At 45.1% G+C, this 17,271-nt stretch overlaps 2 protein-coding genes across 3 annotated transcripts in view; one reads left to right on the top strand and one right to left on the bottom strand.

Annotated features, from left to right (window-relative positions):
• Window positions 1-13,528, bottom strand: part of megf6b (multiple EGF-like-domains 6b) — a 54,567-nt gene extending 41,039 nt beyond the window's left edge. Inside the window, exons 1-4 of one of the 2 annotated variants that reach the window (XM_047332746.1) lie at window positions 13,389-13,528; window positions 9,858-9,992; window positions 8,558-8,667; window positions 2,151-2,255 (exon numbers count right to left, since the gene is read on the bottom strand). In XM_047332746.1, coding sequence (XP_047188702.1) covers window positions 2,151-2,255; window positions 8,558-8,667; window positions 9,858-9,919 — 277 coding nt within the window. In that variant the 5' untranslated portion in view covers window positions 9,920-9,992; window positions 13,389-13,528. Of the gene's footprint in view, window positions 1-2,150; window positions 2,256-8,557; window positions 8,668-9,857; window positions 9,993-11,451; window positions 13,231-13,388 lie in introns of those variants that run through there. The other variant, XM_035631097.2, reaches the window with a different exon arrangement.
• Window positions 13,478-16,926, top strand: akr7a3 (aldo-keto reductase family 7, member A3 (aflatoxin aldehyde reductase)). Its single transcript, XM_035631110.2, has 7 exons — window positions 13,478-13,769; window positions 14,998-15,185; window positions 15,353-15,457; window positions 15,581-15,677; window positions 16,111-16,210; window positions 16,331-16,460; window positions 16,567-16,926. Exons 1-7 carry the CDS (start codon window positions 13,478-13,480, stop codon window positions 16,726-16,728), a joined length of 1,074 nt encoding a protein of 357 aa, XP_035487003.2. The 3' UTR covers window positions 16,729-16,926.
• Window positions 16,927-17,271: the final 345 nt, after the last annotated feature.

Genomic DNA, 17,271 nt, shown 5'->3' with positions numbered 1-17,271 from the left:
AATGTTCTGGTACTGTATGTTCAAAATGGTTTTGAAGTCAGAAACAGGAATTCTGAAAATAAATCAAAAACTAGAGCAATAAATAAAATCTTAACAGTTTCTCTTTTACTTTTCTTTGTCCGATATTGATGGGAAAATATTTTTGACAGATTCCTGGTAAACTGTGGATCCATTCAGGGCCTATCCACGTTGACTGGTTCTCTTCTCTGATTCAACTCTGTTTTGTATCTTTTAACAGACACAAAAATGTATTGCTGTCCTTTCCACAAATAAATCTAGATACATCTACTACAGTTGGAAATACACTATATATACTGTATATATCTTATGTTTTGTATCCAGTCGAGAGGAGCTCTAAATAATACCACATATGTATTTTTTCCTCAGATAAGTTATGATTTATCGATCGTGTCAGTGGTGAACATAAGGTTAGCAATTCAATTTTTATGATGTTGGTCTATGGCAGTGTCTGGCGGACTCGCTTAACGTTGTTTCTCAATGTCAGGAGGACGAAGAGAATTACAGCCCACTGTGAGCACTGACCTTTCTCCACCGCTCGTACAACGATACAGTGGTTACCCGACTGTACATCATTATGTGTCCAGGAAAAATGCCGCGCTCGCTGTGCAGGGACTGATGAGCTGCTAGTGTCGAAATCAAGGAGGGCAGGCATCGCGCACAACGTACATGCAGTACATGAAAACCCTCAGATACATGTCATGCAGATAATATAATGTCATTTCATCCTGTGCGATTACAGAGGATTCAGACCCAATCAGCATGTTCCAATGTGTTTAAGCCGAGGCTACTACTTTTAACTATGTTTAAAAAGCATCAGTTTAGGTAACCCTGTACATACACAGTCTTCTGGTCAGCGTACAAGTGCAACAGATGGTTTGAATCTTCAAAAAAATACTACATTAGGCCCATCGGGTCCTGCCTGTTCAGGCACCCAGTGGCCTTAAGCTGTGCTCGGCAGCACCTCATTTAGCATGTGTGTGCATGGATCATCGGTCCTTATGATTAACTCTTCCATTCAAGCATGGAGTAATCAGAAGTAAGCCAGGTCAGCTTAGCTACCAAAGAGAGCTCTAATCATATGGAGGGGCTGTCAGAGTTGGATTTCCCAAGGCTTGATCATGAGTCCTACAGTAGCCAAGGAGGGAGTGAATATATTGTATGCTATGAGGATGTCAAGTAGCTACGTCAAACGCTGTGTTGATGGAGATGTTGGCGAGTTAGTGGCGTGCTGGGAGATATTGGATGCTGGACAGAGAGAGTGAGGTCAGGTCGGACCCTCGTTACTCAATGGGACCTTGGATTCATTGTTGTCTCTGCAGACTTACGCAACAAAAGTCTGTCTGGTCTGGGCCCAAGCTGAGGTCAAGAAGGAGGACTCTGGTAAAAAAAAGGTTACACAAAGAGGAATTTCCTGTCGTGTGGTGTTATCAGAAACACAACAGAATCCTCCGCTGTTCTACTTCAACAGCTCAAGTTCAACAATGGAGTCGCTGATTAAATAGTTGGGCTTCTGGTAAAAAACAAAAAAGCCAACTGCTGATGTGAGGAGATTCCCATTGACTCAGAGCGAAAGGCGATCACTCAAACGGAGTTCAGCGGGGAGGCTTGGAGAGCGGACTGAAATGGATCAGAACAACAGGCTCCAGAGCCAAAGAGCCAACAAGGTGTTTTTAATCAAATTGGAAGCTGGTATCGGTTTCAATCAGCCTGTGAAGGGTTTTCATTGTTCCTACTTTGACTGAGGCTATTTTTCGAACGTCATACCCCACTACTCACAATGATGAAAAGATTATGCGTAAATGGATGAAAACAAAATGATATAAGATTTAATGTTATATTATTAAACTCGTTACTTAAAAATTGTTTGGTGCGGCAGATTTTAAAAATGAAAAAAGAAAAGACTAAAGCTGCTTTCAGACATGCCCTGAAGTCCAGACATTTTTCTGAACTTTTCCTGTCAGGCCTCTAGTAAAATTTCCAGAACACGTCAGAGTGAGCCCACGTGAGTGGGCGCTCTACCCGCCCCCCTCCCGAATGTTTTAGAAATGTCCCTGCTGTTTTTCCGGACATTCTCTGGAGTTCATGCCTGAAAACCGCTGGTGAAACACTGCGAGGAGGTTGGCACTCACCGTACTGGCAGCTGGGTCCGTTGAACCCTGCAGGACAGTCGCAGAGCTGGGTGGATCCCTGCCGACACTTGCCTCCATTGAAGCACACCCCGTAGCTACACACAGCTGCAGGTTTTCCATGTGGACAGACAGGACCGTAAGAGAAAGGGAGACAGGAAGAAGAAAAAAAAGAAATGGTGAGCGAAGCAGAGACACCTGGCTGTTGCCATGACATGTCAACATCTGCATTTTCAAACAGTGACCTCTTTCTATCAAAGCCTTATCATCGGCCTGTTAGCTCCTGACTGAAGAGGAACCTTGATTCTCCTTCATTCACACTATCCAATGTAAGAGGAATCCATCACTTGGCTCTTCTTGAGCAGAGTCAGGCTTTGGGCCAAGTGAAAGAAATTCCTAAACTCAATTTTCAGTGTTTGACAATGACTGGCAGTATGTATAGCTGTAAAGGAAACGTGGTGTCTTTCCCACACACTTTGAGAAAGTTACCTGAGAATGACCTGGGTTGATTCAGTGAACTTTTGATTTGCTGTCATAAGCAGGGATCATGCAGATGTGCCCCTGTAAGTCAGGGGGTCAAATCAAAGAGCCACCTGCTGAGCGCGGCTCACCCATCTCCCGGAGCCAGCGGCCCTGCGTCCATAAATCCCCGTGAGTCGAACTGCTCTCGCTCGTTACGACGTGAAATTCAAAGAATCCAGGACACATAAACAGTGAGAGGCACTAAGTAGCTCAAAACATGTGAATCCACCTCAGAGGTGCGCCATCACATTCCATACGCTCACCTTACGCATTAATTATGACAGACCTTCACCCAAAACTGTGAGTGCACATACTGTGTGTCAGGGCCGTCTGTCTGGATGCTCCCTGTATCTGATGTGTTTTGAGGCTAATGCCCCTGTGAAGTCAGACAGCTGTTTGAGCCAGGCCTGTTGTTTGAGCAGAGTACAGTGCTCAGAGATGACAGGCTCTAGAGGATTGATGTCTGTCATTGCTCCTCTTGACTGGCAACATGTGAAACGGCACAGTCCAGGCAACCACGGGAGGAATTTAAATGTCAGTCCTTTCCTCGTGATTGTGAAGACGTCCTCGTGAAAGCCAGTTTCACTGACCACCAAATCCAACCAGAGGCAGCGGGACCAGTCATCACACCAGGTGCTACAAGTCCTGACGCCATTTACTGGCCATATAAGGTCATAGTGATGATGTCAGTGGGACCAGGACTGTTCAAACAGAAACAGTGTGTGTTTTCAGCTTGACCCCGTCTACAGATTTAAACTTACCTTAGTTTCTAATTATGGTTTTTAATCATATGAACATTTGATTATTTTCTGTACTGAGTGTACAGCAATGAGTCCAATAAAAGGTTTCATTCCACTTGTATTAGAATTAAGGTTCAATTTAATGAACAGCTCCAAATACATGTTACAGCTATAGTGCTGAAACAATCAGTTCATTCAGTCAATCAACAGAAATATAAAACTATTTTGATAATCGAGTTGATAAACAATTATTTAAGTTATTTAGGAAGAAAAAAAACTCTATTTGTAGGTCAAAGTTTATGTTAGCTTTCTGATTTACCCCTTTCCCGAATTATTTCCTCTGCAAATGTTGTATTCTGTCATAAAAAACAAATATTTAATCACGCTTTACCTGACATTTGTAGACTAAAAAACGAATAAATAAATAAATAGACTGATTTCATGAAAATAAGCGTTAGCTCACATATCTAAATATCTACTCCTGATACTTTCAAACAGAGGCAAAGGTAAAATGGTCTGGTGAAGAAATGAGAAAGTGCTTCAGGGTGTGAGGATAAAAGGCTGAAGTGTATGACTGACTTCAACTGCATCATGTCAGCCACAGCGTAACATTTCCAGACAAAGGGGGAGGACATGGAGACATGATCTCCAATTATAACAGATGAGCCAAAGTAATTTCATCCATGTATCTCAGTAGATGTACAGGGAGACCGGCGACAAATACGACCAATTTGTGAAGCCACTGAAATCCTACTCCAAACGGAAGACCATCTGACCACCGCTTATCTGCCCGCGATGACTTCCAGTTCCTCGCGACAGCGAGGCTACACCAGCTACGGGTTCACTGCAGTAGCTTCAGTTTACAGTCACACAACTACCCCCACCTCGGAGATTATCTAATGTGAGGGAATTCTGATGTGGTGAAAGCAACAGATGAGAGACGAGCAGGGAAAAAGCATCACTCAGTAGTCAGGTTTAATTGCACAGTTTCGACGGGATCCAAATTCTTCAGCACAGTGATATTACCACCGGCTGTGCGAGATCAAAATAATGACACATTCCTTAAATTGTAGTGCAAAAAGCTTCAGATGAACTAAATCACCAGCAACAAAGTAAAAGGTCAGACGCCTCTCAGTCACTTGAGGGAAGCATGACTAAGAGACAACACGGGGGAATATACCTTTGCCCTTCTGGGATGTGAGACACAGGATTTGGGGAAGCCAACCAGGGCATTTTTGTGCCCCCCACCCTCCGCCCCTCGCCCCTGCTTAATCTTCCCTGAAATACTTCCTTAATGTGGCATGCAGCGTGGCACAAAACTCCACTCATCTGTCATAGCGAATGCCTCAACTCTATTACAAAGACATCTCCTCTGAGAAGATTAGCAGCCTCCACAAAAAGTGGAGACAGACTGAGCAGGGGTCAGCGACTCGCACCGACCAAACTGAAAAGCCCAGCAAGCAGGTGTCTCTCTCACCGCTCCTGAAGGGGATGACCACATCGACACAGAGGCAAGCCCCCGTGTTTGTCAAGCGTCCGTCGATCTGCTTAACCCCCAGAGTGCGGCCCAGAAGGAGACCACATTTAGGACAATTCACAGACACAAAGGCCCGCGCCGCGGGCTCCGCTTGGTGCCGTAATTGGTACGCGCGGAGCCAAGCACTGTATTTTGAGGCAACAAATCATGTTTTGCTTTGCAGAGGAATGTGTCATTTCAAAGGGTTCCCGTGAAAACCAGCGGCAGCCATGTCAGATGATCTCTGACAGGTTGCTTTGAAAGATTCGAATACCATTTGAGCTGGATACTAGGTCAGTTTGACAAAGGAGGCCCAATAATGCTTAGCAAGAATGTCTCAGCAGTGCAGGACCCTACAATTAGAATATGTGGGTTTTTTTCCCATCTGCACCCTCCATCATATTGTATGTCTATATAATAATAACACACTTCACTCACTTATTTCAAAGTAGAGGGATTGAATAATGATATTTAGTCACCTTACACAGAGAAACATGATGTAAAAAAAAATACTACGGAGGTCTCCCGTTTAGCGTTTACGACAACAAACGGACCCCGACTTGTTGAGCAAACTGGTATTTTGCTCAGCGCCTCATATTGGACAGGAATTCCACAAACTTTTTTTTTTTTAATGCGGTAGCCTTGTATTGGACTCTCTGACTCGCTGACCTTACTTCCACGCTTGCACATTACTCAATAGATCATAAGGACTATGTCGGTGTGACCAGGGGCAGAGTGTGATGAAGGAGCAAACAATGTAAATTGAACCACTGTTTTTGGTTTGTAATGCACCGTGGTGTTTTCTCATTTGGTCGATTTCTGTCTGGTTCTTTGTGTGCGTCTGGATCATACACATATTTGTGTTCAGCTGTGCACGATGCCGTCCCCATGACTGCTGACATGGTTGTGTTCCATGACACACACACGCGCACACACGCACACACAGACCACCCATGGACAGACAGAAGACCATCACCAGCCTGGACCCACCACAAAAGGGGGCCGGTTCCTATTCAGCGGTTAACGAGGACGACAAACCGGAGAAGCCATTGTCCCTGCTCCTCAGCCCCAGTCACAAAGCTTATTGTTGCCGTCAATCAACATAACTGCTCGTTTCCACTCTTGCGGGAGCTAACCCCATCCATCCTCGCCCCGGCCCGTGGCTACTGGCCAGTTTAAAAAGGTTTAACTCATTGATTGAGTGCTCCCCCAAACCTTTAAGTGGAGGAAGTCGCGACCACGGAGTCAAGAGCTCTTCACCTTCAGAAGAACGAGATAGTCATCGAGCCAATTGGAGTCTTTTCAAAACACACAAAAGTCACCTCAGCTGAACTTGGGGAGGAGGCAGGCGCTCCGTTCTGCCTCCACAAGTCTCCTGGCTGACTTTGAAAGGATGTAGCTCTAAATTCTTCAAAAAGGACAGAAAATATTTTTAAACTATTTTGATAAATGATTTAGTTTTTTGCTCTAAAATCATATTTGAGTAAAACTGTCAACCATTCTCTTGTTTCAAGTCTCCGAAGTGAGGATTTGCTGGTTTATATCATTATAATTTGATGGTTTAATGAGAACATGACATTTGAAGATATCACCTTGAAAACTGTGATGAGCATTTTTAACGTTTGTATGACATTTTTATAGACTGATTAATCAGGAAAGTAATTTGCCGGTAAATTAATGAAAATAACAGCGTCCCTCCATGGTGAAACAACTGCAAGCGTTTTAGTCCCGACTCCTCCACTTTGAGCATTCTTTGTGCAACAATGCTGGAAAACATCAGACGATGGGGGAAAAAAACAACCTCCAAATAAATTTTAGAATATTTGTAAACCCGCTCAGGAACTCTGAATCAATGCAATTGTCTGAATGGAAAACTCATGGACCTTCATAATTAGATGATAGTAGCCTGAAACAGAAACGATATGGAAAACAAGAGGGAGGGGGTCGAAACCGTGGAATAAAATGTGAAAATAACCAGACGTTCGATCTGCTTTGGTATATCCTTCAAATATGTGACTAATTACGCCAAACGAAAAGGACGCAGGAGAGCACAACAACTGAGACTGAGTCACTGTGCGTGTGGCCAATCTACAACAAGATGAGACCCTCGGTTCCAGTCAACTGGCCCACAACAAGCACAGGTCGTTAGCCTGATTACCTTACACTGACATTTTATTAGGGAACACACACGGAGAGAAAGAAGGAAATTTAGTGCCAGACACTAAATCACTATCTCAACACAAAGCATTCCCCATCTTCCCCATCTTCCCCTCATTTGGGGGTTTTCAGGGGGGATTTGCCCTAAAGCCTCGGAGCCGCTGTTGAAAAACAGCCCCGCAGATTGCACCGTGCTGACTGAGGTACAGTACCGACAGTGCATAGCAGAGTGCGCAGGAGTGGGAGAGGGAGGATTGTGGTGTGAGCTTCCTTTTATCCTGGTTCAATGGCTCAGAGAAAAGGGTGATTAGTGTGTCCCATCTCAAAAGTGCTGCCCACGTCTTTGGTTACAGAGATAAAAGCCGCGGCTCATGTCGAAGAGAGGCGCCATTGTCACGCGAAGGGGAGAAACAGAAACCCCGCCGTCCACTTTGAGTGAGGGGAGACCCTGGGCAGTGCGGAGGGGTGTCTCCTTGAAAGACATTTCTTTAGGGGTGTTTTAAGACAAACCAGACTCACGGAAGAGACAAGAGCAATTCTTCCTCGTATAATCTAATACTGTAACCACCTCTCTGGACACAAAGAGCTCATTGAAGAGAGCGCGGATGCCATAATAAGACACTGATGACAGGCACATCCAGGAGATCTTCTCCTGCTCCCCAGCCCGGCAAGGTTCCCGTCGGATGGCCACCGCGCAGAGCAGTGTGTCAGTGCTCGGGGTGTGAGAGCGGGACATTAAGCACACAGAGTGGGAACTTGTCAGTCAACCGGACAGGGGGACACACTGCTTACAGGAAGCCTTTGCCAAGGGTCCGTCTATGGTATGCAGGCTATGCAATCTGGATCACTGACTGTAAAATCCCATCAAAGGAGGCTTCTTGGTCTCAGTGGTGTGAAGCTAAGCTTATTCACAAGGTGATGAGCTGCTGGCAGCTTCAGTGGGACCAACAGAACTACTTGTCTGTACACGGACCGGGGGGGGGGGGGGGGGGGGGGTCAGGGTTACCGTGGGGCGATTCATTTTTGTGTTTCTTTGTTCTTTTTATGCAGATCGGTCGGGGGGGGGGGGGCGACATCACGGTAAGGGCTTGTCTGTTTTCAGGAATCCTCTGACCTGCACTGCCATGTCACACCTCTGAACAACGACAGTGGTGTGACTGCATGGACGAGAGGCAGGATTCAAACATGCTGCCAAGGAGCGAAGGCCTTGCTCACATCGTAACTGTTTGTTTTTACGGTTGAGTGAAAAACAGAGTGCTATAACGCAAATCCAATTTGAGAGAGAATGTTCACACTTAAACACTTTCAGCACTGGAGAATTATTTTCCCCGGCAGCGTCCGCATTTAAACCACGTGTGAGAGCTGCATCAACGCGAGTGCTTCTGGGGACACGTTGTCTTTCATCAAACACACCTACCTTCATTAATTCCCTCTGTTATACTGAATGGAAAAATGTAAGGAAGGGGGATACTCACGATAAAGACAACCCGCTTCTCCGTTAAGTTGGGACCATCCAGGGCAACACTTGTACACAGTCTCATAATCCTGCCTGTACACTTGTCTGTACGCTGTGTAGTACGCCGTCCTGTTAAAATGACAAACAGCGAGTTAAAATCTTTCAAACTTGCCGCAGTGACAAATAGAAACCTGACCTGAAAAAGTGCAAAAGCAAATCGAGGGGCGAGAGTGTACAAAGGTTTTTGTAGTATTTCCACTGTAAAACAGTAGTGCGCGCAAGAGTGTGAGACCACGCATACGAAAGGAGTATCTGACTTAATATTTGGCACTCGCTCATCATCCTTCAAGTGGTTGAATATCTGTAGATTAGGGAGGAAGAGCTATGTAATCTGTTCAATGGGCTGCCAGTCTTTTGAGTCAGGTGCAGCGGAATATTGTGCAAACATTTTCCCAGACTCTAAAGACACCGTTTTTAGTTTTTTTTTTTAAAGAGCGTGTCACTTGCGACACAGGCGGCTTCAGAGGACAGTGCCTCTCCCTGTACTTTGGGACCCCACTCTATGCTCCACGGTCATTACGCCATGTGGGAACCCATTCCGTCTACGGCGAGTAATTGTGGCCTTGGCTGCCTTCAAAGTAGGCTCTTGACTCGGTAACACGGCAGATAACGTGGAGAAAGCCAGTGAGCGGCTCCTCGATCTGACTCGGAGAGACGGGCTATCGCGTTAGCATTAGGCGGACCCTGCATCAAAGGAACGTGGGCTGGGGAGACGAATGCGTGTTAAATAGACGGTAACTTCGGTGAGGTGGGGCAACACCTTGCACTTAACTGGATGAGGGGTTCAAAGCGGTGATTACAGAACAAGAGTGAGTGAGATGAAGAGGGAAGAGGGAGGAGGAGATCAAGGAGTCAGACCTCATCCTGTCGGATGCTGCCCTCTGTGATGAATTCTTTTTTTGGCTGCATGACTCTTGGATAATTGGACAGAACCATTAATTAATGCTCTGTTGTAGCCGGAGCTTAATCAGCGCAGCATGACGTCCCCGGGCAGTTGTGACACTGGGAGCGATTGCAGTAAGAACACAGCCAAAGGTTCTGAGTGCAGAAAGGGGGGGAGACGACAGATGGCAAACGATGTGGCAAATGCTGGAATAGCTTAGTGTGTTACAGCGCTGACTTTGACACAGGAGGTCGGGGGTTCATTTCCAGGTCATCCCGCTGTGGGCCCATAACGCTCCCTGATTGTGAATCGCTTTGAACAAAAGTGTCCGCAAAATGAATGAAATAATAATAGTTTAATCATGTGTATTACTCACCTTCTCTCGTATCCCATGCACCATGACTGCCCCACACAGCCTTGCTTCCACACTTTAACCATGCGTGTGAAGGCCTGCACACACGGCTGCCTGTGGGCGACCAGTGTCACCTCCCTCTCCAAGCACACGTTGGGCCTGGAACAAGAACAGAAATACAGTCATAAAAATGCTTAACGTGTCAAAATGCCCCGCGCTGTTTTTACAGATGAACACATGGCAGCGGGAGAATTTATGAGCACTGCAAGACGCGGTGCACGAAAAGATCAACATGATGATGCTGGAATAAGGCCTTTTTATTTTTCTTGTTTATAGAAAAGAGGCCATTACCGGTGTGAGGCGGTTCATGCTGTTGGGTTTTGGTATTTTTTAAAGACTTAAGGATAACTCATCATACATCCGCCCCTTCAGAGCGCTGAGCTACAAGGCACAAGTCACTGCTTGTAGTTCACCATAAACTCAATATTCACATGAAATGTGTTCCCACAAAAGTCTTTTCGGGGGGTGGACATGGACATGAAAGCAAAACAAGTTAAACAAAAAAGGCAAAAACAAAAAAAAATCATAACCAGACAAGTTCAAAATGTTTTAGATGTGAGCCAGGTTTGCAGGGAAACAAAAGCATATGAAATGCAACCGCTGTCACCAGTTACCACTTCAGTGCACAATATTCTCTAAATGAATGGAAAAACTAAATTATACCACAATTCACATGAAACAATGAAGGTGTTTTCACAGTAGATACGGCACAAAGGATGGATGTTTTCACTTGGATGCACGTAGATGAGAGTGGACGTCAGCAGAACGAGGAGACAGTTTCACATTTTCACCGACCCCCGAGGTAAAATGTGGTAAGCCTCTAAAACTGTGATGTTTTGTCCTTTTCTAAACAAAGTCTGTCTCGGGGAGGTGCCACTGATGTCTTCACACCATCCGCTGCTGATGGATGAAAAGAAAAGTGCAACGTTTACTCCTCTGGTAAATCTCCAAAGACGGACCAGCAGAGCGTATGAAGATCCAGCTGCTCATCTCATAAACAGTAGTAATCACTGTCACCACCACCTGTACCCATAATAATTGCACATGAAAAAACCTTGTAGTTAGTGGCAGCAGGTAACAGCAGACAATCTCCTCTCACATAATTCAAGCCGTGTGTTCATTATTTTGAGGGGTTTCAAATATCTGTTATAATTGGCCGGCTCTTCACTGTGAGGGGCTTTAAAACAAACACCGTCCGGCAGAGTTGGGAATGCAGCACCCACCATCCTCAATATATAACCATGTACTTTACAGTGATGTTATGACTATATGATGTTCTAGCATTTACAAATCACCCAGTCGCTGTTTGATTCCCCTGAAACAAGATAAAAAAAATGTTTGTTTTCTGCCTCTGGTTCAGTCTTTGTCACAAGTTTGTGCATGTGCAGGGGGAAGCAGCAGGTCTCTCCAACTTCAAAGGGAACGTGAGGCTGTAAAACACACAGCTTCAGTGAAGTCGAAGAGAAAACAACGTGTCAAGAGAATCTGTGAATTCACTTTAATATATGTTACTTACAAAACAAAAGGGGGGGGGGGGGGGGTGGAAAAGGTTACTCACATATAGGGTTGCAGGTTGTTGGCGTTGCCATAACGCAATGTGTGAGCCCCTCGGATAAATATTAGGAGGAAAGAAAAAATGACACTATCCATTTTCCTCCTCTTGGATTAGACTCAGGTTGAATTAGTGGCGAAGTTCATTCATGAGCACAATTCTACAAAGTCTACAAAGCAACAAAAAATAACAACAACAAAAAAAAACCCCGCATCTAACAAAATCCAAACGGTCTCGGATAAACTCAAACGGCGCGTAAAGCGTCTCCCGCGCGGAAACGACCGCCAGTGACCAAAAGTGACAGATCCATCACATGCCGGGTTCCCTCTCTCTCTGAGCCGGCGGGTGACACACTGGCTGCGGACTGGCGCTCACCTATGTGCTCCCTCGCCGCAGCTGTGGGATCTTTACGAGCCAAAAGGACTCGCGGAGGCTGAGCGCGCTCTGCCTCCCTCCATTGACTTGGTAATGATGGAGGGGTTTTTTTGGGGAGGGGGGAGGACACCACACCAAGAGCGCCTTCTATTATTCACAGCATCTGAAACTCACGACACGACACCCCCGCAGCCTGCGAAAGTGCACGGGCAAACTGTACGCGACTTTATGGGTTTAGATTTAATCAGCAGCTTAAAAAGTCAGTAGAAGCAACCCCGATCAGAACTCGTAATTATATTTGATTGGAAACATGTGCTTATACATATATATGTATCCTACTTGAGGCTTTATTGTGTGTGACTTTGTTTCTGCGCGAGTGATGGTGGAAAGACGGTGCGGTGCGCGCGCGGGGGTTTTACGCACAAAGGGCCATGTGCGAAATAGGGAGCAAGCGTGTCTATAGTCCAGAAGTGATGTATAAATCGGCCCGTGGAGCACCAGAGGATGCTGGTGGTGGAAGCAGGGGAGGGTCTCACTCTGCACTGGGGCAAAGAGCTGATGGTGCGGTCAAGGGGTCAGTCGCCAGGAGTCGGGACTGCCTCTCCCTAAACAAAGCTTCCATTGCAACTCATGTGTGTTCATGACCCCCAAGCAGTCCCGGGTCAGCCCAGGCCGTGCAACCTCCACGAGGGAAGCCGTTGTTTCAATTGAGACCAGGGGCTGGCCAGACACAAGATACGCTTTGCATAAATGTTGATGTTTTCCCTGCGCTTGTTGAGTCACATCAAGCTTTCACACATCAAGTGTGTTTGTTTCTGCGCTCCAAAATGCCATCAGTAGGCTATATCTATAACCTGGGAGGCCTATAGGAACCAAACACACAATAGTGTTAAGCATTTAAGCACATTGGGTTAAATAGTGCTCTCATTCTTACTTGATTCATCTGTTTGACTGACAAATACATATCACATCAAGTTTATTTGTTTGTTAGAAATATGTCCAACAACAGATCAGAATTTGATATGCAAGTAGAGTAATAAAATTATTATTATGTTTTTATCTTCTTTAGTGCATGGTGTATATCTTAAACAAATTCCCACTTAAAGACCTATGGTGCATGCTCGTTTTTTGAATTAACTGGCTGCTCCAAAAAAAAAAACTTTATAGATGATAACACACATGCTGGATCATTCTGCGGTTGTCCAGGTAAATACAATATGGCTCCACTCATCACACAGTATTCACCTCATCATCACATCTACTGTACATGTGGACAACATGCTAGAGCTCACTGCTGAGGGCAGGAGACACTCACGAGCATGTTTAGTAAAAAAAAAAAAAAAAAAGGATGGTGATTTGCTGACACCTTGTGGTGAAAATTGAGAGTTACACCCTGCATATGACGCAACTTATACAACTTATGACATGCGGGTTAAAAAACAACCGGAAGTGGTCACCCAGGGGAAGAAAACAAACAAACTTTGCACCTCCTCAACCACAGCAGAGCAAAGAAGCCAGATTTCCCTACTTGCTTTTTGAAAAAAAAAATTTTTATATAACATTTGTACCTTTTATAGCGGTTAAGTAACTTTACGACGCTCCCTTATCCGCCACAGCGCTGCCCTTTGACCCTGTCGCTCCGCTGCAGAGCCGTAGCATGCGGCGGGTAGTAACCGGGCTGTGCACACTTCGACAGACCGTCACCGCCGGAGACGCGCTCGCACGGTTACCGAGGTGTGGGGTGGCTCGCAGGAACATGTCGTCTCAAGCGACACGGCCCGTGTCCTTACTGGGAACCATGGCGTTCGGCGGCCGAGCCGACGCCGAGCTGAGCCTGGAGATGGCGCAGGCTTTCCTGGCCAGGGGACACAGCCGCGTGGACACGGCCCTCATGTACGTGGACGGGAAGTCGGAGGCGGTCATAGGCGGCATGAATCTCCCCAACACAGGTACAGTCCAGAGGCGGATCTACTCGTGTCTCCCCCCTCCAATCAGACGACGTACCTGCTGGTTGGTAGATGGCAGGAGCTTGGAATTATGGGAACTTCAAATGACCCCTCATAACCAGAGGCCCATATACAACTAATTAACTAATCTGTGTGCCGATTACTTTTTTCATGGATCATCTTTTTATCAAGCATCCATGAACCAACCAGTACTTCGATTACCCCATTAGTGATTAACTGGTTATTGGTTGATCATAAATCAAACATCTTTCGGGGTTTCTTTCGTTTGGTTTGGTTTGTATTTGTTATGCTCTGAACATTAAATCAGTTATTAAAGACAACTTAGAGCAGTCATATCCCATATGTATAGGGATAATACTTACAGAGCTTTGTGGTGAAAGAGTTGGAAACCTACCAGCAGACTTAATGGATTTAGTCATAATTGTACCAATTGTGCTCCAAAAGCCATGAACTTACTCCCGGTCCCCCGCTCAACTTTCTAAATGTTCACACATCTTCCGAACACCCGCAGCTGTAAAACATGCTTTCAGTTCAATCCACCGAAATGAACTAAAACGCAAAGCAACGTAATCTTGATGACATCAGGTCAGAAATCTACGGAAGACGGTCGAGATGTCGACAATAAAGTGGAAACAGCCCTCAACGTCCGTGTTGTGTTACCAGTCCAGTTCAGCCGTCACACATCCACGTGAACTGACGTTAGCAAAGCTACGCTAGCTCCGGTAACTGCACGCATCGCACAACTCACTAACAGTTGTTTGCAATTGAACGTTATCGTGTCAGGACACACGTCGACGTTCATGTGCGAACACTCGTTGTCCCGCATGGTTTCTTCCACATTCAATCTGTCAATAAGAATATCGACACTTTACAACTTGGTTAGCAGCGAGCGTCAGCGACCAAACTGGCTAACAAAACATCAACATCCGGTTGTTTGGAGCTGCGGAAAAGTGCTTCCGGGTCACAATTTTCGACTTCATTCTCGAAGTAGTATTTCAACTTTATTCTCGACATTTCGACTTTATTCTCGAAATGTAAAAAAATAATAATAATAATCTTCCCCCTCATTTTCCTATTTCTTTTGACTGGCCCTATTACTCTAATGTAGAAATCAATGAGCACCCCTTAAACATTAAATATTACCTCCACTGTTCTGGTGATGAACACACACTTCAATTTTTCATTGTAATTCATTGATTCTGTGTCACAGTGAGCATAGCTACCAAGGCCAACCCCTGGGATGGGAAGACGCTGAAGCCAGAGAGTGTGCGCTCCCAGCTGGAAACCTCCCTTCAGAGGCTGCGCACTGATTGTGTGGACCTGTTCTACCTCCATGCCCCGGACCACCAGACCCCCATCCAGGATACTCTCAGGGCCTGTAATGATCTGCACAAAGAGGTAAAGAGCCCAGACATCTTATTTCCTATGAGTTAAAACTCTGAACATGTCGCCGAAACCTTTCCTGAAACACAACCCACCAAAAAGCACATATTTGTCTACAGAGTATAATTTTTCATCATATTGCAATACTTTGTTCATGATTAGATGTTATACATTACCCGCAGGGAAAATTCAAGGAGTATGGCCTGTCGAACTATGCATCGTGGGAAGTGGCTGAAATTGTGTGCATCTGCAGACACAACAACTGGATCATTCCCACCGTGTATCAGGTATTCTGGCGATACAGCGGCATAGTAACATCTCAAACATCGCAAGAGTAGATCAGCACCCAACTATACTAAATGTCATCTCTCAATATGAGGACTAACTTAGACTCTTCCCCCCTTTCACAGGGGATGTACAATGCCACTACAAGACAGGTGGAGACAGAGCTGCTGCCATGTCTGAGATACCACGGAATGAGATTCTACGCATACAATCCTCTAGCAGGTGCTGTTGATCTGCTCCCTGTGGTGCACCGTACAGTCAGCGTGTTTGTTCCATTCAGAACAAGACACTCGTGACCGGTGATAAATGTGTCGCCTGTCATGTGATGTGACATTGATTGTCACAATATGTTCTTGTTTTAAGCCATGCTAGCAGCTGGGCTCTGTGGATAGAAAGTCACTTCTAAGTCTAAGTAAGTTCTAGATAGGTCTACCACTTTGGTCCAGACTAAAATAGCTCAACAACCCTTTGCATGTTAGTATACTGACATTAGCATTCACTGTAGCTTCGAGCACAGGTATGCTTGGGTTAGTACGGTGACAAGTTTACATTTTCCGACTTGGCTGCAGACCTAAAGACTTGTTTTTAAATATATAGCATTTTCTCAAAACGCAGCAAGGTAACTTGAACTTTGACATTTCTCCTCCTCTGCCAGGTGGCCTTCTGACAGGAAAGTATCATTATCAGGACAAAGATGGCTCCCAGCCTGCAGGACGATTCTTTGGCAACAACTGGGCTGCAGCATATCGGGACAGGTAAACGACCTGTAGTTTATACTACAGTTTTTAACGTTGTTGCATATTAGGTCTGTCTATACTTTTTACATCAATGTTTTAATAAAACACAGACCGTAACCGTGACTTCTTCTGTGTAAGATACTGGAAGGAAAGTAATTTCCAGGCCATAGATGTGGTTCTCAAGGCCTTGGAGACAGCGTACGGCTCAGAAAAACCTACCCTGACCTCTGCTGCTATGCGCTGGATGTACCACCACTCCCAACTAAAGGTAGCTACTGTGCATGGAAAGCTTGAAATGAAACATCTTCCTCTAAACCGTTTTGTGGCTCGATAGCAATATTTTTCTCTTACGAATGCATCATCTGCCATTACAGGGGGATCTTGGAGATGGAGTCATCATTGGCATGTCAAGCATGGAGCAACTTCAGCAGAACTTGGATGCAGCGGAGGAGGGTCCTCTGGATGAGAGAGTGGTAGCTGCCTTCAACGAAGCCTGGAATCTTGTGGCCCACGAGTGTCCAAACTACTTCCGATGAGGACCCTCACTTTAACGTAGAGCAGAAATCTTGACTACAGTCTAATTAAATCTCATTCAAATTTTTGTGTTAAAGTGTAAGAGCACTTAATTGATAATGTATAAATGTAAAAATCACAAGATATTTTTTTTAGGAGAAATAGCCTTTTCTTGAGCCTGCCTTAATTAAACTGTTACAATAAAAAAAAATTAAAAAAATTCTCACATCCACAAAATGTTTTTCTTACACATAAAATGCATCAGACGGGTTGGCCTAACATATGAAACAGAATGTGTTCGCATGTTTTGGCTGAATGGCAAATGACAATACAATACAAAACTTTTTGTCATCATGTTGCCAAATCTTGTCAAGTGGTTTGTGTCTTGACTCCAGGCACGAATATTTTCTGGGAAAAAATTCCATCCAAAGCTCAAATTCAAGATGATGGACAGAAGTTCATGATTGGGGTCAATGAAGGAGGGATGAGAAAGTCCACAGGCAGTGAGGATGAATGGTTTCAACATCAAAGTCCGTCTCGTGTTTAAAAAACGAGCACGAGCCCCA

The sequence above is a fragment of the Scophthalmus maximus genome, chromosome 6 (genome assembly GCF_022379125.1).
Source record: "Scophthalmus maximus strain ysfricsl-2021 chromosome 6, ASM2237912v1, whole genome shotgun sequence".
Taxonomy (NCBI): Eukaryota; Metazoa; Chordata; class Actinopteri; order Pleuronectiformes; family Scophthalmidae; genus Scophthalmus; species Scophthalmus maximus.
This window is presented reverse-complemented; position numbering and strand designations above follow the sequence as displayed.